The sequence below is a fragment of the Drosophila sechellia genome, chromosome X (genome assembly GCF_004382195.2).
Source record: "Drosophila sechellia strain sech25 chromosome X, ASM438219v1, whole genome shotgun sequence".
Taxonomy (NCBI): Eukaryota; Metazoa; Arthropoda; class Insecta; order Diptera; family Drosophilidae; genus Drosophila; species Drosophila sechellia.
In genome coordinates this window covers 7,288,287-7,310,438 of record NC_045954.1, presented here as the reverse complement: position 1 = coordinate 7,310,438, position 22,152 = coordinate 7,288,287, and the positions used below count along the sequence as shown (strand labels likewise).

The following is a 22,152-nucleotide window of genomic DNA, read 5'->3' as shown; positions in this document are numbered from 1 at the left end:
GTGGAAAATTGTTGGTAAATGGGGTGCACGGAGAATATTGGGGACTTGGATCTGCTCGGGGACTTCGTCGTCGGCTTGCAAAATAACGAAAATAACGGGAGAGCCGAGAGAAAGGGCAGCGCCAACTACACGAAGACAAAAAACGATGCTCGGTTCCGCCGTCGGCGTCGAAAAATGTACTCACCCCGAAAAAAATACTCATTTCATTTTATTGCTCCTAGTTTACCCCCAACCACCAACCCCACCCACAAAGGTAAGGGAATTTAGCCACATATTATTGGGGAAACCAATAAGGGATTTTTATATAATTTCTTTAATACATTATTTATGCGATTATATACAACAAAATACAATATGCAAGTATACAATACAAATTTTAAAAAATTATCACTGCTTGTTATAATTTTCATGAAAAAATGACTGATGAAATTCGTAAAAGTTATAAAGTTCAAAGAAAGATTCGTTCTTAAAATGATAAGACGTGAAAAAACTCACTTTTAAATTCTTAATATTAAAATATACACAACTATGCAATATTACAAATTATAAGTGCATTCAAGACCCCTACAAATCGCCCATATAGAAACAAGTGTCCGCCAACCAGCAGAATTCCAACTGGATTAAAATCGGCGGAATTCAAGAAACCACTCAATCCAAATACTCACAAGATATTCACTCACTCGCTCTCCTGTCTTTGAGTCGAAAATGCTAGGGGTTCGAACTCGTTTTCGAAATATTTTCGAACTTCCATCAAGACATCCAACTTATTAAAAATTGATTACCTTACCTGTTCTATGTTCTGTTTTATGTTTTTAAGTTGTTTATGTTCTTGATTTGCTTTTAAAATATCTATTATTGTTTCGATTTGCTAGATATAGTGTACATTTCCAGGACAATTATTAAAAATTCATTTTAGTGAAGAAGGTTGCTAGATTTTGACTCAGTTTCCGGTAATATTAATAGTTCTTATATTAAATGGATGAATTTGTGGTTTGAAAATAATTGAATCAAATATATTAAATAATATTAATCAAATAATAAATTAAAACTAGCTCCCTCAAACCCCAAAAAGCACTCATTTAGACAGGCCGCTCTCGATTTTTGATAATTCGCATAATAAAAACCAAATCGCACACACATAGCCAAGTGTCACATAATAAGTCGAAGAAGAAACGCCGTGGCAGAGACGCCGACTGAGGCAGCGGCAGTAGCAGAGGGCAAGAGACTGACAAAAAAAGAAGAAAAAAGCGAAGCAAACGATTTAAGCCCCGCCCCATTTGATTGGCGAGCAAAAAGAAAAGCAGAAAAACAGAAAAGCAGACGACGACAACGTCAATGGACAACACACATACTCATGTATGTCACACGTGTGCGACTGTGTGCGGCTCTGCCGAAGTCGACGTCGACGGCACTGCTACCTGCGAGGGGCATCCAATATCTGTTGCTCTCCCCAAAACTTAAAAACATCAACAAGGAATTATAAAGTTTGTAAGGAAACTTAAATAATAAAATTTTAAGACAAGCAAAATTAAAGGGTTTTGTTGGATTTGTTGAAATGGATTAAGTATCGACTTAAAAATACACATGCGAATTACAAAATCACAAAATTTTCTGATTCAAAATGAATCAATCTGACATAAAATAATTCTATAAATTTAAAATAATTAAACAGTTATGGCTAATTAATATATAAATAATATAAAATATCGAAAAATTTAATTTAACAACAAATTTAATAGTGGTATATTTATAAATGCAGCGTACCTTCATTTTTACGTGTATAAAATAGTTTATATATTTAAAAATTTGATCTTGAATAAAACAAATAAGACCACAGAACTATGTTAAGTAATTCATTGACTTGTTGAAATTGATGAGACAAAATTCATAGTTTTCAATCTTGCTGATCTCATCAAAAAGTGGGTAAACGAAAATGCATTGTAATTATAGGAGGTCAAAGGACTAAAAATGTAATTAGTTAGTTAAAGAAATATTTTAAAGGAAAGCAATTCAATAATATTCTAACTAAAAGCAAGGGAAATATTCTAAATTTTTGTATGACATATTCAACCTTCAAAGGTAAATAGTTCAGTTAATACTAATGGTAAAATATCAAAGAATAACGAAGATAGAAAGAGAGAGAGAAACAACAATTGCCTCCTTGTATCTCGCTCGCACCAAACGCCATTGAATGTCTCTTCTTTATATTTCTGTTTTTTTTCCTACTTTTTTTCGAACAGCTTTTGGCTTTGATTTTTCTTCGGCTTTCAAGTTTACTTTCTGGCCTCTTGCTCGCTCACACCGCGCCCTCTCGCTCTCGCTCGCTCTAGAAACTCACTCTCCTTCCACTCTCTCTCACTCATTTTCGCACTCATTCTCTGTCGGTGCGCGCAGGCGCTCTCATCGCTTTTGGATTTTGAGTGATTTTTTTTGCTCTTGCTTTACTTTTATTATTTTTGTTTTATTTCTTTTTGCGTTGACTGCGCTGCCGACTGCGTCAATGTGAGTGCACGAGTGCAAGGGAGTGAGCGATATGCAGGTGCCGATGATGCTCTTGCTCTCTATCTCGTACTCCCTCTCACTTGGTGGCATTCATTGTTGTTGTTGTTGTCGCTGATTGAAATTATGATTTTTTATTATTAGTTGTGCGTGTGTGTGTTGGCCTAACTGTTAAAGTGTCATATTAGCGTTGTTTTTGGTTGGCTGATTCGACATGTGCTTGCATGTGTGTGTGCGCGTCGCAAATTGATTTGATTTGTTTTGACTTTTTTCGGGTTTCTTGGGCAACAAACGAATCGATTCGTTTTTGAGCAGTGTACGCTAAACGATTTGATTACGGCACTAGATTGCAAGCGACTATAAATATTTCAGATGAATATTATTATTTTCAATAATTCGATTCTATTTAATTTAATTAATTTATTTATTTTCAGGTATGGACCTCAAACCTATTTTAATTTCTTATTTGGTAAGAACTTGTTATATTTTCTAGTTGTGAAAATTCTTTTACCCTGTTCTTTACAAAATTGCGGTTTTTCTGATTGAATTTCACACACTTTTGTATAATTTTTCAAAGGGCCTGCTAAACACTTTCACTTGCACACACACGCACACATATCGTCGAATACCCATACAAACGCCCATTTAATGCGTTAATTACTGTTAATTAGACGTAAACATGAAAAATCTCACAAAAAATGCTTTCCCTTTCGCTGCCAAAAAACAACAACGACAACAACAACCATACTGCAGATTGACAGCAATTACAGGAGTACCTCTGCCGGCGTCAGCAGCGCCACAGGACATCGGTTGCCTTTTGACCTTTTTGCCAAAAAAAGAAAAAAAAAAGAATAGCAAATTGCATAACACACATATACAGAGAGAAAAAATAGAAGTTATCGGAGTAAAATTAGTTTCCCTTTTGTTGCTTGATCTTAAATAACTGAGCTATTCTCCAACGTACACATTTAGTCACATTTTCCTTGTGTTTAAGCCCATTTAAAGTCGTGAGCCTTAGAAGATACGCGTAGAGCAACAGTTGATAGAACTGGACCTTGGCTGTTGCTGCCGTGTATTTTGCATCGTTTCGCAATAAATGCGCGATAATTGCACACATGAGGAGAAAGGAGTCCGTGGAGAAAGGGGAATGGCAATAGGCGGAGAGGGTGGTGTGCTGTGGCGTGGCGTGGCTAGTACGCAAAGGTGTTGCAACTGCAAGGGGTTGAAAGGCGGCCGAGAGCGAGGGGTGAACCTGAAAATGGGCAAAGGGTTGGGTAGCTTCAAGACGGGGGTAATAACAGTGCGTGCCATTGTTGCTCCTGCACATTGTTGGTGGTTTGGAAAACAAAAAAGCTGCGAAAAAAAATTACACCAAATTTAGCAATGCGAATTTCCACCAGAAGGATCGGAGGGTTGGGTAATTTCACCGAAGGGGGTAAAAGGAGCAACAGGCAGCAATTGTTGCGCCCGCCGTAATTGCGTAATAGATAAATGATTCGCGAATTGTTGTTTACACGGCCGCAGGCCAAAACGATGGAGTGAAATTAAATGCAAGAGTTAATGCGGGCGTTGGTATTTAGATGGGCGAATTTATATCATTTAAGTGCTCCTTAAAACGCGACAAGCATTCTTTTGATTGAGCATTTTTTGTTTAAGTCATTTGCAATATCTAGTTTATTATTATATATTTTTAAACAACATATGCCTTCTAAATAAAACTGAGGTACTCACATTTCCAAGACCATTAAAAACCGTTTGACACTTTATTCAATCTACCCCCTTGCGATTGATATTTCTACACAATCAAAATTGCGACTCAAAAAGTTAGCCATTACGTGGCAATTGCTACATGTTGCGAAGCTACCGCTTTTGCTATCCAGCTGCTTTTGAAAAATAAATGCATAAAAAATGAAGAAATAAATTCCCTCGTCCTGCCAGCCGACAATTAAACACCTTTGCTCATTACTCGCCTCACTTGGAATTCGGAACTTTGGACTCACCTTCGATTCAAGGGTTTGTCCGCTCTTTATAAAAATCGAAAGGGTGCCCGCCGTACAGCCGGGTGTATTTTCATACACACACAATACATATATATATACATATCTCGATTCGGCTCGTGCTAATTTGCATATTGCAGGCGCAGTTCGGAGCTCCTTTAAAACCATCCCACTTCCACTTCCTAGGCAGTAATTTTTCTTCCTTGTCCTTTGTTGAAGGCGCTTTCTTCGGTTCGGTTTCTTCTTATTCGGCTTAAATTATTATAATCAAGCGGGGGGAGGGTGGCGAGTTTAGAGTCTAGGGTGTCAGGGTGCCGAGAAGATGCCAGCTGCCTCAAGTTTCGATTGCCGTGAAAATCGGCAACGTTGCTCTCGATCGCAATGATCACGCGGCTGCACTGCATAAAAAATTGCCTTGACAAATGGATTACAAATTAGGAAATGGGAAAATTCGAAAGATTATGGGAAAATTTAAAGATTATTAGTTAATATAACTTACTTATTGATAGTCAATAGTACTCATAGAAAATTCGATTTCTTGAACCTTGTATTTATTTAACATGGTTAACACACCATTTCCAAATCTTGCGATTTCCTGTTTCTTCAAGTGCTGCTGATAGATGAGATCGCATTACGCTTTGGTAAACATCCTTCAACGCCTGGGTAAGCGCCTCTTTAATTGGAATTAGAATCCGCCAGATGCATTTCAGTCGCACACTAAATTTCCGTTTCATCTTTTTTGAGCTTTTCGTTCTAATTACGTCCAATGGACACCGATACCTGGACTTGTGACTTGCGGATTGTGAATTGCGAATTGCGCTGGGCTATTGGATAGCTGGCAAACAGACAGAAGACAAAAGCAAAGGCCTCCGAGTTGTAGATACAGATAGAGATACTGAGCGATATATAGATACAATGTGCATAGAACCAACGTCAGCGATCTCGGATTTCGTTAGCATTTGATCGTGTTTTAAATTTGTTTTGGGTTCGTTTTGGAATTGTTTTGAAAGCGTGATCTTCTGACCACAATGGCCGCCAGTTGCCAATCTCCTGCATTTGCATTTCAATTAAACTGAGAAGCCTCGCTCGTTCCCCCGTCGCAATTTGCATGGAAAACGCATAGCTCATCATCAGCATTTCGAAGCAGATTTATGACTCTTGCATATGCCACCGACTGGAAACATTAAAATATTTGAGTATACAAGTATATACAATTGCCAATCGCAGATAGACATAACGCATTATAGATAGCGGCGATTCCTGCGGGAACATCAACTGCACAAATGTTTGATTTTTTCCAACCCACTTCTGACCTTTTTCTAATCAGTCTGCCCAACAGCACCCTCAACCCTTGTTACTTGTCCATAGAACAGTGGTTAGAAACAGGGTTTAATACAAAATAAGGCGTTTGAATTACACAAGTACCAAATATTGAAGGGTATTTCTTAAGCATAATTATTAAGCCAATAAATAGTATTTTCTTAGAAGAAAATTGGCTAAAATAATTATACTACCCTATTTCAAAGTCACACACCACTGTGCAATGTAAAGTATCCATGTCCTGCTATCGCCTTTAATTATGCAGATTTCGGAATTTCGAACGCTGATCGCTTACCTATTTTTTTTCTGCAAGCTGTTAGCTTTTAGAGAGCCACCTCGTACCTCTTAAGATACCTTTTTTTCTTCCCACAGGGGAGAAATCTTTCTTGGAAAATTACCAACTAGCTGCAGTTATATATAGTACATGGACTATATAATTTTGTTCAAGGGGTGGGCGTGCCCGCTGGCGAGGTAAACTGTGTCGTTTGCTACGCATTGACACGCTCAGTGCGCCAAAAAAAAAATGAAAAAGGAAAAAAAATCATAGAGATACAAACGTATCTAATAGATACATGTGAAAATCATGCATTTGACAGTGCTGGGAAAGCCAATGAATTGTACTATTGGATGGACTTTGTGTGTGCATCCATGAGATACAAAACCTCTAAGCGACGAACTGCACGGAAACGTGTTATGACAATGGAGCCATCAGACCAACGGACTTTTGGCGGGAATCTCGGAGTTAGGGGCTCGGGGTCTTCAGATTACTATTACTGGGCATAAGGAAAACCGAGCAAGAAGAAGAAGGGGAGTTCTGGTCTATTAAGCAATGCTGCGACTTGAGTCGCGCGTACCTTAAAGATACAAGTTAACTAATAATTAGCTTTGCCAGCAGCCACAATTGCAGACTGTGGGCTTACGAAATTTGTGGGAATATTTTCCTGTTCGATTGTTCAGTTTATATGGTGAACCATACAATGATTTTCAAGCGGTTAGGAATAGTATTTATTTGGGATTTCCGATGTTCAAAATAAAATTGCTGTGTTTGGTTATATAATGGAAATAATAGTTAATAATTAGTAATTATATATTTTTAGTTTATAACTTATACTTGAACTCATTCTTACCCCGAATTCGTAGCTCTACATTAATGGCACGCACTGTGGTCGGCGTGTGAGTAAATAAGTTAACTCGTTGACTTATTGTTTTCATCTTTCGTTTTTCGTTTATGGCATGCTTTGTACTTTGAGTTTGACTTTTATGGCCAACTTGTGATTATTTTCTGTTTTGTGTTGAATTATTTTTTCTGTATTTGTTATTTTTTACTTGTTCGACTTTTGGCCCTCTCAGCGTTTGGCAATCCAAGTCTCCGGCGTTCGGATGCAATTTTCGGCTGGCATATAATGGACAACAATTTTATTGACATTATTTTAATTAGCAGTTTCAGTTCGAGTTTTGTATTTTCTTTTTTTTTTGTTGGTTTGCGTTTGGTTTGTGTTTGCCATTGTTTTGCATCTCGTTCGTGGCCGAAGTCACTAATTGAGGTTAATGGGACTTCTTGAAATTGTTTCAGCTTCCAAAAATAAAGCTAGAGATTTTTCCCTTGCCCACCTTGATTGTCAGCTTCAAACTATAAATCGTACGCTCAGACTTTGATACGTTCGCACATTCGAGTTTTTTGTTTCATTTCCAGTATCAACTTTAGTTCGAGTTTCAGCTTCAGCTTCTGTTAATTCCCATTTACGGCTTGTATAATAATTCAGATTTGATTGTTCGGTTTCCATCACTCTTAAGTGCCACTCGCCAGTCAATTGTACTTGACTCGAGATCTTTATTTCTTGTTGCCAGGGCAGATGGCAGGTGGATTATTAATTTTTAAGTGCCAAAATTGCTAGATACTTGCTGGCAGACGTGTGGGGAATTTTTAATGTTGATTTAAAGCTAGATTCGAAGATATTGAACATTTTGTAAGGGAAAAGAAGGCCAAGAAGAGTTGCCACCAACATGTATGTTGGGTCATGCAGCCGCCAAAACTGTGCAGACTAATCTCATACTTGTTAATATTTAAGCCAAATTAGTCAGTGGTAGCAGTTGCGATGCCCATAGTGCAAACCGCTGCTCTCGCACGCATTTATCTGTACGGCTCTCATCCCTTGTTTGTTGTTGTTAGCTACCTACGTTAAGCTTGGGCGCTGCATTTCGGCTGCCTGCCCGCCAATTGCCATTTCGTCGTGTTTCGGAAAAGACTTAGCTTAGGCCTTAGCTGCCTTAAACAATTCGCAAAATAAAAACTGTCGTCATAAAAACAAACTTTCTTCGGTTTTTTATTATTCGCAACAGCTATTGAAAAAGCTCAATAGCTAAACAATGTATATATTTAATATTTAAAATAACTTATTTCTCACCAAGGAATTCCCATAAAACTTTTTGCCACAAAAATACTATAAAACATAAAGGAAAAATACCCAGAAGAGAAATCATTAAAAAACTATTTGCAATCGTCTCGGGCCAAAAAAACATTTGATTTCACACAGGATGTTGGGATCCGTTTTGGGCATCATTAATTTGCATTAATTCCGAATCAAGGAATGCGAGTCCTTTTGAATCGAATTACACGAATTGAGCATATGTGTGACAGGCTTGTAAGGCTGGGAAATGGATCCAAGGAGAAAGTGGAGAAAGGAGAGAGCACGTCCTGCCTAATGACATTTTTGAGGTTGACAGCAGTCGAAAAGGGTTTTCCACCGTCTGCAGATGCGCAACGCATATGACATTTGTTTATTTGCATCATTTACCTTCTTCCACTTCAGACTCACTGTTAGATTTTCGTTTGCTTTTTCCACCCAGACTTTTCTCCACTTTTCCGCCGTTAAGTAGGCTACGGGGCAAGTAAAGGATTATTAATGATACCGCTGACAAGTGAAGCGAAGAGAAAACCGCAACTGCCTCTCTCGTTCGTATGTGATTTATTGGCATTTTCTGGCATTTAGCAAAAAGTCTCTCTTTCTCTGCCTGCCCTATTTTCCGGTAATTCAGAAACTCAAGAATCCAGGACATTAGCATAAAGAAACCACCGACGTCATCTCGTTTGGCCTATTGATTAATGGTCCCGAACAACAAGTGCGTGAGCCAATCAATGGGCTCCCTTTTTACTAAACCTCAAGGCCCCCTCTTGATTTTGTACCCAACTTTATCTATTTATTCTGTGGGAATTCCATCGCACAATGCATCGTAGGCATGGGTATAGCTATAGCTATATATATCTGGTGCTCCAAATTTGCATAACCATTCAGGAGGTGAGTTTGTGAGTCCGTGAGAAGCGGCATGTCCTTGAGTTCCTCTCTTCCTCGCTGGCAAAACAGACTCAAACACACGGAAAACAACAACCTACATCACATTATGCCAGGACAGGCAGTCAGGCAGGCCAGGACTCTCCCTCCTGCGAATTTAGAGCAGGATTAGAGGGAACGAGAAATGGGGGGAGAAAGTGCATTAGATGCACGCATCGATATGCGAAGGAGGGCAACAAGTGCGTGCTGAAGGTATTCGATGCAGGGTTGCATTCGAGATATATCCTTTATGCTAATTATCAAGTAACAGAAAATATGCGTTTTATACACATTAAAAATATAAGAAGAAATATTGTATGTACATTTGTGTTTGCCCGATATAAATTATTGAAAACGTTTAAATTGTAAGTTTAAAATTTAGCATATTGAACTCTGGGCATTACATTATATACCGGTAAAAACCTTTTCTAAAATTTGCGAGCCCTTTGCAATTTGGATCACCCATGATACCCTAGCTAAAATCGAATGAACAAAAAGAAAACAAAGAGGGCGAAAAGCAAACAACGACAGCGGCAACATGCTCATTATTAACTACTAAATAACATTGGCCAAAATGGGGCGGCCGGAATGGGCTGCCAGTGGGGGCGTGGCAGCAGCAGGTTCAGGCATGGCAGTTGAGATGCGGCACATATGTAAACTTGCCTTTTTGCCCATTTGTATCTCATAGATACGCAGGGCACATGGTTAGCAATTCGCCGTTTGCCGTTCGCATAACGGTGCATTTTGCTATGCGGCCCGCGAAAACTTTGCACCAACAACAACAACAGCAGCAACATTAGCAGTAGTAGTGGCAGTAGTAGCAACACCATACCCAACAGCAACATGCAGCACACACAGCCGCAAACGACGACCTTTTCAAGCCTTAGCGTCTGGTTTTTATCAGTGCCTGGTAAATCTGCAATGGCCCCCTACAATGCCACCCCCCTCTTTTAGCCCCTTAGCCCGCTGAAACCCAGCATAGAACCATTGCACTTGCCGTTGGAAATTAATTTTCGTGCAACAGTCGGAGTTGTCTAGAACAATAGACAAACAGTTGCGACCACAGAAGCTAACGTGAACCCCTGATATACGTAGTATAGCCCTGGCTTTATAGTGGTGGTATTATAACCCCTCCACACATACACGCACGCATACTCTGGTTTGATCCACTCAATAAAAGTTGAATTGCGGAAAAGATTCACACACGTTCAAGAGTTCATCAAGAGTTCTCTATCGACAGATGATCTTGAAACCAAATTGGTTATGGATGCATCTAGAGCAGCAATAAAAAAATCTTAGATGAGGATCTCGTAATGCCTGGCATTCCTCATCGGACAGATAAAGATAAAAGCGAAGCAAATAAAGTGGGGAATAACCATGATATACATAATCTCAAAAATAGGGTGAGATCCAGATGAGAATAGTATGTATGAGTATCCAAAGTAAGTGCCAAAGCTGTCATGGAATGAATACCCAAATATCTTGTTGAATAGCTACAATACACTGAATGATATATTATTATATATATATATATATTCCATTATTATAGTATATTTATCTAGTTCCAAGCTATGCTTAATAAGTTAATTCCGTAAAATCACATTAAAATTGGCCACTCGCAGATTTAATCTGCTATATAGAAGTCAGTCGACATAAATGCAGATTAATTCCCGAAAACGACACAGTCCCAGCGGGATCTATTGTTTGGCACTTGGGATCTCACATATTAACTTTAGCAAACAATGCCCGAAAACGACGGTAAACGATGCCAAGTTGATCTCATTACATGATACATTGCCTTTTTCGGGGAAAAGGGTTAGGCACTTTCACCCTTTCGCCAAATGTTTTGCGCTGTTTTGCCAACTTTCCATTCTCAGAGCTGGCAAATTTTCGCACAAAAAGGATTTGGGTTTGGGATTGGGATTGGGTATGGGTTCGATAATGGTTTTCGGACTTGTATCAATTACCACAAAATGCCACTCGAAATTGTCGCAAATCGCACAATGCGAACAATCAATTTGATTTGGCAAATTTGCCAAATAGCTGAGCTCTTCAAAGGATGCGGATATATTATCGGGGAATATTTCAACCCCCAAAGATGCGGCATTTTTTGTTACGTCCGATTTGCATAATCATAATCTTGAGGCAAGTCCAAGGTAAGGGTTGATCTGAATCTCAAATCTCAAATCTCGACCTCGATCCTTTCCCTGATTCCGATTTCAATACACTTCCGATGCCGATCATTTGCATATCAATGCCAGCGGATATTATTTATTTCCATTATTTTGGGTATTTCTTATTTAGGATTTCGCCAGTCCCTGTTACCTTCTAATGGGTGCAGATGTCTGCCCGATCGATGCTTTTCGGCCAGCGCGATTTTCTCATAATTATAAATGCAGACCCATTTCTGAGTCGGTGTCGATATTTTAGACTTTCGGGTCTACGGATGGAAATGAAAATATGTGATGTTGGTATGTATGCTCGGTTCCTCGTCATTTACATAACCAAAACTCTTATTGATTGATCCCTGCTTCCTTCCTTTCTACCCGAAAAGTTTTTTGGAGTTTCGTCAGTTTGTTTCATATGTAAATACCAGACAGCAGCTGAATTTCGTCCGCATAAAGGTGAAATAAAGGTAGCCGAGCGATCATCAATGCCACTTGATGGTCACACAACGAGATAAAAAATGTGTGAAATTTCAGGTTCCATCCGTTGCATAATTTAAATTGATATTATTTTGGCTTGTTGGCGATAAAACACCTTTAGCTGGATACGATTTGTTAAGATTTCAAGCACTCTAGGTTGATTTGTGACACAAAACTTAACTTTTGAATGGATCAATAAGCAAATGACATTAGGAAAACTACGTCTTCAGTATACTGTTTAATATAAAAGCCACCAAATTACATGATAAATTTGAATAACTCCTACCGCATTTCGATTTCGGTATAATTATCGCTTATCCACAGCAAAGTCGACAACTCCCTCAAGTCGCGATACCTTTTTTGTTATAGAATTAAAAGAAAAACCCGCCACCGGGGAACAAACCCATTTGGCCGCCACACTTGACAACTCACACGAACCTATAAAGGTGGATATATTATTGTACACATATTCGTATATAGTTATATTCGTATAGTACATAACGAACCTTACACACCTATATGCCTATATAAAATGCTAATTTATGGCCAAAACCGATCTATTAACTTGAATGTCAAAATAAATGCGACCGGGCGAGCAACCCCCATATATAAAATTGTACAACCCGAGGGTCCCACAAAAAACACAGGGGTCAGTCGAAAGTCCAGCCCGGGGACTCGATATGCCACCATTGGGTGTCATTTGATTAGCATAATGCAACTATAAATGTGATATAGCTTACTTTTTACCAATACCGCGACCTTTTACCGCGACCCGCGTCTATATGTATTTGTTTATGTGGCTCTTGATATATACATTTAGTTGTGTTAATGTTGACGTTTGGCTATTTGTCCGCTGGCCAGGTGGAGAAATGGAAATTCGAATGGGCGAAAAATGGCCGCTCGAATGGAGAGGAATAGTGTAATTTGAATATTTATTACGTTATTACTGGCTAAACATATGCCATCGGGGAGGATTTTCATTACGTGACACAATACCTTTCACTTCCACTCTTTAAGCAACCAAAAACTAAGACATTTTTTATTTTGGGCCACGTTAGCTTAGAGCCTTGCTAGAAAAAACAAAAATCTTTAAGATAAATTTTGATTTATACTTTTATTTACACTTCAAAATTTATATAGAGCCCCACTTACCTTTCTGTGTGTGTATTACATACCCTACCAATCCCCTATGCCTAGTAATTAAGGGCAAAAGTTGAGACTGGAGAGGCTTGTTCTTGACTTCTATGGGACTCTCCTTATCTGTCATCTCGCTCCATCATCAGCTTATTTGCTTCTTCTAGCTGAAATTTATTGTTCGCTCTGCGTACGTGATCACCCATAAAGGTGTAATAATTTTTATCAAGTCCCCATCCCCCATATCCCCACCGCACTTCAGTTCTCCCTTATGACTTATGCGTGCGTTGCATTGGGACGTATCATCATCACCATGATCATCGCCTCATGATGATGGAAATCTTTACGCAGAACTCTTCAAGTTCCGAGCTTTTGGCATCGCTTGGGCACGTGTCGGCATTCTACGGTCTATGAGTTTTTATTTCGAGATCATTAAAACCATTCTATGTCTATCGATTTTCGGGGTTAACGATTGTCCCTTGCGATCGACGTGCCAAATCGTGATAATTTCTTTGCGGGACCAGATGCAAAATGAGGAGAATCATAGTATTGGGTTGGGCTGGTCTCAAATTGTCTAAGCTTTCATTTTGGATCACAAATCGGATTTTTTAAACCAGAAAATTTAATTTTAATAACAAAGCGAACAACATTGGGATAGCTCTATGAAACGTACTAATACTCGTATACACTTTAGGAGATGCCTTAAATCTTTGTCTCGGTTGCAGTTCACTCCCTAAGATTGATAGCTTCAACTAAAATTAGCATTTAAGGTGATAAAAAGGGCTATCTCACCTTAAGCCCGAAAGGTGAGAGACCTCCATTAATACCGACTGGTATGCCCAGACATGCATTCAAAATTGCCAGGGACTTAACCCCATTTAACACCCCCGTTTTTCGTCTGTCCAACGAAGGACTGTTATCACCTTTCAATAATGAAATGCACATGACCAATTGGTGGCAACAGTCGAGGAGTCAAGTTAGCCAGCCCAAAACGAGGGCTAGAAAAATGACTTCAATTAACCATTCGACTGACCAGTGACTAACCAAAAAATGGTTAGTTGAAGGGGTGGTGGTAAAAAACATTCCCTTGGCAGGACACGCACACCGTATTTACAGGGGTTGAAGGGTTGACAGGTCCTGAAATGAAATGTAATGTTGTTCGGCCTGTTGGCGACCTAAATGATCGTGGCGCCACCTAGCGGCCATTAAGGGGACTCGAAGGGGGTTTTTCCACAACTCCCGCAAACTTATTTTTCTTTTTCCAATGGCCAGCCGACGGCTTATCGATTCGCATAAATTAATTTTCATTTAAAACTAATACGAATAAAGTCAACGACGGCAGTGTGGGACATTTTTCTTTGTTGGCTATAGTATATTTGTTTCGATCAGTGGTGTAGTTTATCAAGGGGTTTTATTTCGGGCTTTAACTAAAAGTAGTATGTGATGCCAGAATTAAAAATGAATGGCATATATGGTAGATCATCCTCATTCTTGTTGACTGATAGCCCCACATTTTAGTATTTCTTCTCTACTTCTGTTTGCGGTTATAGTTGGGTTTATATATATGTATATATGTATCGCATATAAACTTACATTTCGTGTGTATATTAACATAAGGTGTATTGTGTTTGCATATGGAACCAATAGATGACGAAAGTCGATGTGGCGAACTCAGACACATTGCATGTGAGAACTCATTCGTTGGCTTTTGTTTAAGAAGTCCGAAATTTAGCTGCGACACACCACAGTGGGATTTTTCTGGAATATGTGTTCAAAATAATAGATTTTATTATATTGATCGCCCGTTAGTTTGGTTTTCCTTCGGCGATATTTATGATCATATTTCTTGAATTTAAATGTAACCGAATGAACACCGTTGAAGGTAATTTTTCAATGAATTTTATGATTCCAATGTTGCCTAAATTGGGACATGTGAAGCGCTTATAATTAATATGCAAAGAAAGTTGAATACACCGAAATGTATATAGACCCAAATATATAAGGTATAAACTTGACTAAAAGGACTCGAGGGAGATATTAATCTACTTTTTTCCGCCGTTAAGGGAAAAAGGGCAAGGAGCCAGTGAGTCGGAGCCAAAAGCCAAGCGTTTCATTCGTTTCATATCGCCTCGTTCATTATTATTACCAACTATTCGCGGTTGTTGTTTGCCGGTTGGCTTTAACCTGATACCCGAAACCGAAAACTGAACGGAACCCGGCAGGAAGTACACACACATATTCCCATACACAGCGTCATTTTCACGGATTTTCAGCTGCTTTTCATTCCCATGTTGCTCCATTTTGGCCACCGCTCTTAACTTTTATTGTTAACATGCAATTCATTTATTAATAACACTGGTATTCATACATCAGTGCATGTGTTGCCTGCAGTATCCTCACCCTATTCCATATACGTTCCCTTTGTAATATATTTTCATACAAAGTAAATAATAAATATTTATCGGCTCGTATTATATTAGGTAAAGACCAACTTGTTTATTATGTTATTAAGTGACTTTTAAAGAAACGAATTGTAATAAAGGTATTACTTATTTAGCGCATTTAATTATCGTTTTTCTGTTCTTTCACTAAAGAAATGTTCCCACAGAATTTCTGGACACCCAAGTTTCTCAGAATTCCCGTACTGATTAAATGGTAAAAACAAGAAACCTCAAAGGTAGCCGCCATATTGTGCGCCATATTAAAAAGCTTTGACTTAACTTGTCTATCTCGCTCTAAACTATCACTGTCCTTCACTCGTTAAGATTTCTTGTTGGTTGTGTGTGAACTAAAATCATATTTTGTAATAAACTTGTACACAGGTTTAATTAACTTCACACGTTATATATGCAATGTCTCTGCTGAAGTGGCCCTTTCCGATCTTTTTGGAACGGTGCTTTCTTGCCGTCTCTCTTGCACACAGAAAGGGACAGACAGAGAGGGAATAATCATATTTTAACGAGTTTAATTTGAAAAACCTTTAAAAGGTAATTAACGTATATTTTTGGCAGTTTTATGACAATTTTTGTTGCTTATGTTGTTGCTTAAGTAAGATACTCACATACAAAAGAAAAAAGTTATAACCAGATACCAGATCCATATTTGTTTTACTTGGGAGGTTTGTGTTTTTTCCCCCCCTTTTTGGGCTGCTACTGCTGTTGGCCAAGTGCGGAGAGTGTTTAAAAAATTACTTAATTGCTGTCATAAACTGGTGACTTTTTTCCACTCTTATTTGCTTTATTTTCATGACTCGGCCGTATACACTGACTGCCAAAAGTAAACTGACCACAAGACCGAAAGCCTTTGCCTATTGAATTCAAGGCGACTTTTGGGCCGGACTGTACTTTTTGTCTGACAGCTCAAAAAAAAAAAGCAGCAGCAATCACAATAACAATAATAATAATAGTCGCCGGGTAAACTGGTTGTTAATAATAATATTTTATTGTTATTGCATTACCTGCTAAATGATTAATTCGAAAATGTTGCCTCAGTTTCCAACAAACAAAGGTATTGTATGCATGTGATTTTGTTTTCGGAAATCATTTTCAAGGGGATCATGGTGAAATCATAGGCTTCGTGTTGTATTTTGTATAGTATACTAACGTTAAAAATTGAGACACATTTATGTCGTTACCTTACAATTTGCAATTAAGGATCACAGCAAATTTTTTTTCAAAAAATTAAATGACATTTATCCTATCATACGATTTAAGTTATGATTTTACTTCCTTCAATTTAATTGAGTTACTTGATTATTCAAATTGCTGACACTGGAGACGAAATGCGGGATTTGGGTTTGCCAGTTCAGTTGCATCGTAAATTCAAATTCAAATAATGTCGAAATTCACATTTACTTACTCATCATGTGGCCACTTAATTGATATCTTTTTGTTGTGTGCCGTGGCGATCTCGTAGCTCTTAGTAGTCGATTCCGATTCAGATTCGGATTCGGTTTCTGTGTGCGCTTTTAGTATTACTCTTGTTTCTGCGATGTCTCATTATTTTGTTGCCTTCGTTTGGGGCTTTAATCAGGAAGTTTTTAATTGCGTCGTGCGTTTTAACTGGCAGCTAACCATAACCATATCAACTTGCTTCCACCCCCTTTTTATTACCGACCGCCCCTTTCCGTCCGCCTTTTGGGGCAATCATCGTGTGGCGTCATTTAATTGAATTATTTCGAACAACAACAGTAATACTGAAGAAAAGGAAAAAAATCGTCAAGAAATCAAAAAGATTTCACTGCTTGATTTTCGTTTTGGTTCCTTTTTATTTTTTTTGCCAGCCATCCCCTTTGGATGTATATAATTAATTTTTAATTTGACTCTCAGAAATTGGGTAATAAAAATTGTAAATTGTAGCAAAATAAAAAAAAAAACTAAGAAGGTAGTCAGGGAGGTATATAGACTTCAATCATTAGTTGCTCGAAGGGATGGGAGGGGGTTGGCCATTGCAGGTTTATTTAGCTGAACTCCTTTTAATAATTCGTATACTCAGAAAAATAGTGCACTATTTAAATGAATTACTACAATTTATATTACTTATAACTCTAATTCTGAGACACAAAAATGTGCTTCTGATTGCACAATTAACAACGGTATAAGTAGTATTTTTTCTGAGTGTAGACGGCTTCTTTCCTTCAACACTGTTCAATGCATAATTTTTTAGCCTTTCGATTTTTTTCTTTCAGCCGTTGCTTTTGCATTATTAAAAATGTAAACAGTGTTTCTTAGGCAGGACTAACAATCGGCTGGCCTCTCAACCCACCGAGTTTTCCCCTAACCCCTCTTGGCCACCAGCTGCAGTTGACCAGCAGGCAAAACAAAAAAAAAGAAAAGAAAAAGTTATTATAATTTCCTTTTTTGCCTTTAACCGTTTGCCTATATATATATATATTTATATATATATATAAGTGTATGTAAGGATTTCCCCCACTTTGCTTTGTTTGCATTTTTCTCGTTCTACCAGTAATCGTCTTCGATATTCCTTGACTTCGACTTCGGGATTTTGGACTTTTGACTTCGTCTTCGACGGAAACGGAAACGTAGCCAAAACGCGACGCCCTGCTGTCGCCCAACACCCCCTTTTACCCACTCACCGTTCTGTTCTGCTTTGTTGTTATTTTTCTGGTGTAACAATAAAATTTACTTCCCCTTTCTCTTTTCTTCTTCTTGTGGGTTGTATCCTTTACTAAGGCAAGGAAAAAAATCGGAGAAAAGTAAATGAAAAGGAATCAAAGGCTGCAATATGCCGCCCAGCAATGTTGACGCCGTCTTAACCCTCTACTGCCCCCCAAACCCCAGCGACACCGTCTGTTGCTGTAGTTAAAAAAAAGAAAGAAAGAAAGCCGCAACCGACACCGGCAAACAATTGTTGTGCTGTGTGTGCAGCTTGCAGCCGAAGATTTTGTTACACAAGTCTATTTTTTTTTTTACTTTTTTTGTGAACCGGCTCCTTATTAATTTTTGGTGAAATTTTTCGCCCCTTTCGCTGGCGGCCCCCTGGAAATTCTTTCACCACGTTCCCGCCCTCGGACTTTCCTTGTTTATCCTTGTTGTTTTTCGGTGGGTGGCCGCCTGCTGCTTATCGTAATTCATTTGGCATTCTTGTTACCCATTCCATTTGTCGAGCGATTCCTGGCAAGGCGGCCCAACATTAATTTCTATATTGAATCCTTTTTTTTATAGACTTTCCACAGACTTTTCGCCCACCTTAAAAAATCCCCCATTTTTGTTGCGTGCGACGGATCGCGTTTTATACCATTTCTATCTATCTTTCGCTTAAATTGTCAGTTAAGCGACTTTCGAAATACAATGCCGCGACAAAAGCAAAACTTTACACGCACGAAACCCAGGGATTGGAATGATACTTGGGTACTTGGTACTGCGATTGAATTGGCTGGGACTGGATGGATCGGCTGGGTTCCCATCGTGGCTTATAATTTGCGATGGGAAACCACAGAGAAGGCCTATCTCTATCCCATGGATGCGTGTGTTTCCCCATTTTACTTCCCATCACTTGATGGATTTTTGGTTAAGTCAATGTTTTAAGGCGATATATAAATATTCGTTGCATTTTTTCAAAACTATTGTTTAGCTATTGTAATATATACAAATGACTTGTTAATAAATAAACTAATTCCTAACCAATCTGAACTTCAACCTTTGGCTCCGATAAGCTTTTCGAGCCCCACTCCCTTATTTCGTTTTGGTTTCACTCCACGGAAGTTGACATTAGCCTGGGTGATGATGCCCAGGGAGAAAAGAAAAAAAACCAACCAACAAGACAAACATAGAGAGTGGCAAGATGAAAGGTCTACACATGGAAATTAAAAAATAAATAAAACGAAATGAAATAGAGTGGGGAGAGATAGGAAAGACATTCACCCAGACACTCAAGACACAACATCCACCTTTTAATTGTGGTAAAAATGGAGTAATGACGGAGTTCGTCTTTCGGAAGTTGGCATTTTGACTTAGTATTATGTACTATTATTGTTATTATTTTAGTTACCTGGAGCGGTCTTAGACAAACAGAAAGTCCGCATTGCATGCTGTCGCTGACATTTTCAGCGGCTGGCTCTCTGGTTCTTTTTGTTTTTTATTTTTTTACTTGTTTGATATATTTTTTTTGTGGCTCTTGAAAGGCCGACTTGGTGGGGTCGCCACTCCACCACTACCGGCACAAACAGTAACACCACCACCACGACTCTTTCTACGCAACCACATCCGGCCCTCGTCTTTTGGGGAAGTAGAGAGCTGACTTTGAGTCAGAGTCTTTGGCTTGACTTTGAGTTTCGGCTCCCACACACGTGAGCTTTCTGGAGCTACTGGAAAACAAGAGAAAGTTCACTGGGTCAGGCCAAAATCGGATAGCAGGAGGGCCAGTTATCACTTGAAGATAATATCCAGAACACTGCCTCGGTCATTCACTTGACACTTGGCACTTTGAAAAGGATTTAACCGTCGACTGTGGGAAATGTGTGAACTTCTGTGGGAAATGATGTGTAAAATGTTGAAGGATAGCTATGGGTCTCATGCAGCTATAATATTAGGATACTAAAATGTAACTAAAGCACGTTTAATAGTTTAGTGTTAACCTTTGCCATTTCTGCTCCTATATTGACTAATATCTGTTAAACTTTCTGAGTTTTTTTGTTGCCAATTTGTTGTTTATTAAAATTCGCATGTCGTCGAATTTGACATATGCCTGTCAGAACCTGGAAATTACATTTATTTTTTCTCTCCGATTCGTATTTTTTTTTCCTCTCAAAGAAGGAAACATTGGTCTTTTTTTTTGGGTAAGAGAATATATATTTTTTTTGAGGGTCGTCTGGCAATCGGTAGTTGGAAGTTGGGGGAGTGCAGGGTACTGGCAAGTCCATCAATCATCAGTCACACATCCAAGGCGGAGCTGAGCTGCGCACTCAACGTAACATTCAAATCAATCAAAATGCGACTGCGACTTCTAACTGTTATGTTTTTCTACATATATATATATATATATATATATATACTTTATTTTTTGTATTTTAGTATGAGGGAAGTTCGAGCCCTTAGTTGTATGCAAAACGCAAATCTAATTTTTCATCGAATGTGTATATGTGGCAAATAGTTCATGCAAGAATTTCCCCGTCATTTTCTTCCTCGCTGATGAAGTTGTTCGGAATAATGAATAATGTGCCCGATTTCGGGACAAAGTGGGGTGGTAATGCTCATATGGCGTGCTCTATACCAAGCCGCAAATCCATATGGTAGCAAGTTTAAGCAACCATCCCCTCAACCAGCTGCTTTGGGGACTTATACCTTTTTCTGTCCCAAGTAGTCCTTGCATTCTAATTCCTGCTGTCATAGGCGAGTTGAAAACTTTCACACTCATTCAGTCAGTGCCTTTCACACGTAAAGCACTAGTTTTAGCTTACACAAAGTATCGGTTATAACATTTCGTTTGGAAATCGGTAAGCACAAAATAAGTATTCCACTTACATTTTCGTCTGGATTTGCAGCAACTAATATCATGCTGGCCAAAAGGACCTGAGAAGATCTCGGCCACAGTTCTCGGTTCGGAACAACCCATTAAAAGACGGTATGATTGTGCCGAATCCCTCCTCGAACAGGTCAGTGATCCCAAAGAATTGGCCAAGGAGGTTAATAAGTTGGCCAGGGAATTGCGTGTGGAGCGCCAGAAAAATGGAATTCTTATGCAAAGTGTTTTGGATCTAAAGGAATCTAAATTTTTGGAGCAACGCAACAAAAATTCTAATGGCAGGTCTAAATAAAAGGAATAATATCTCAATTCCTCAATCCTTTAATATAAAATTATATTTTAATAAATAATTTGCGTAATACCTCAAATTTTGTAAAAAAATGTAGTTCAAATAAAAACACATTTCTAAATTTGTAAGCATATAAACTAGCACCATTAGTACCTTTTTTCTTTGAAAATGAACGTAGCCACGATCGAGGGTATTATCTAATGGAAAATAGATTGGACTACTAGAAGGCATTTTCACCATTCTCCATAAAGTCCGGTTTTTCCCTCATGCAATGACGTTCGGCATACAGCCGAGGAAATGGCAGAGATGTCACTTGTCTAAAAATAGCACTGTGATCGCATATAAATTATAATTGAAATTATCCATACACTGGTTGACTGATAAAAAGCGCTGCCTCGAATCAGAATCTGAATCCGAGATATATATGACAAGTGGAGGAGGGAAGCCGAACGAAACGAAACGAAAAGAGACGGTGCCGTTGATGACTTGATTTCAAATTTGAAATGATATTTTAAGAAACTAATGCCTGGTGGTGCGGGAATCTGGTGGCCTGTCTTATCCACCCCCAAAACCCCACTCCACCCCGCCCCACACCAACTACCCCACTAGATCTACACCCTGCGACACTTCGTGGGCATGTTAAATGTCATTTAATAGTTGACAGTTGCACTTGCTTTTGCTGTTGCTGCTGCAATGATTATTGCAGTTTATTTTTTGTATCTAGCAAAAATTTATGTGTAGGTGGTTTTAAATTTATGTGGTCGTCGTTGTCGTTGTCGACGCCAAAACAAGTCGCGAAAAATTCTTTTGAATTTGGTTCGTTTTTCTTTAATAAAAGTAAATTTTATTGCTTACACTAAAAATGCATTGCACTGTGTGTGCTGTAGGCTAATGCTCTCGCGGCTTCAAATTCAGATGCAGAACCGCAAAGATACATTTAAAGATACAAATACGTA

The 22,152-nt window shown here is 38.6% G+C and overlaps 1 protein-coding gene and 1 long non-coding RNA gene across 2 annotated transcripts; one reads left to right on the top strand and one right to left on the bottom strand.

The window, feature by feature from the left end:
* Positions 1-14,323: 14,323 nt before the first annotated feature.
* On the bottom strand, positions 14,324-16,161 carry LOC116802267. Its single transcript, XR_004362636.1, has 3 exons — positions 15,986-16,161; positions 14,518-14,682; positions 14,324-14,458 (listed from the first exon to the last, which is right to left on the bottom strand). It is a non-coding gene; the product is annotated as an uncharacterized LOC116802267 (long non-coding RNA).
* Positions 16,162-20,591: 4,430 nt separating this feature from the next.
* On the top strand, positions 20,592-21,224 carry LOC116802054. The gene is made up of 2 exons (XM_032725098.1): positions 20,592-20,628; positions 20,895-21,224. Exons 1-2 carry the CDS (start codon positions 20,592-20,594, stop codon positions 21,197-21,199), a joined length of 342 nt encoding a protein of 113 aa, XP_032580989.1. The 3' UTR covers positions 21,200-21,224.
* The last annotated feature ends 928 nt before the right edge of the window (positions 21,225-22,152 follow it).

Coding starts and splice junctions, on each gene's coding strand:
- LOC116802054 (XM_032725098.1), top strand. CDS start 20,592: ATGAATAATGTGCCCGATTTCGGGACAAAGTGGGGTG. Junction 20,629..20,894: donor TTTCGGGACAAAGTGGGGTG/GTAATGCTCATA, acceptor GCACAAAATAAG/TATTCCACTTACATTTTCGT.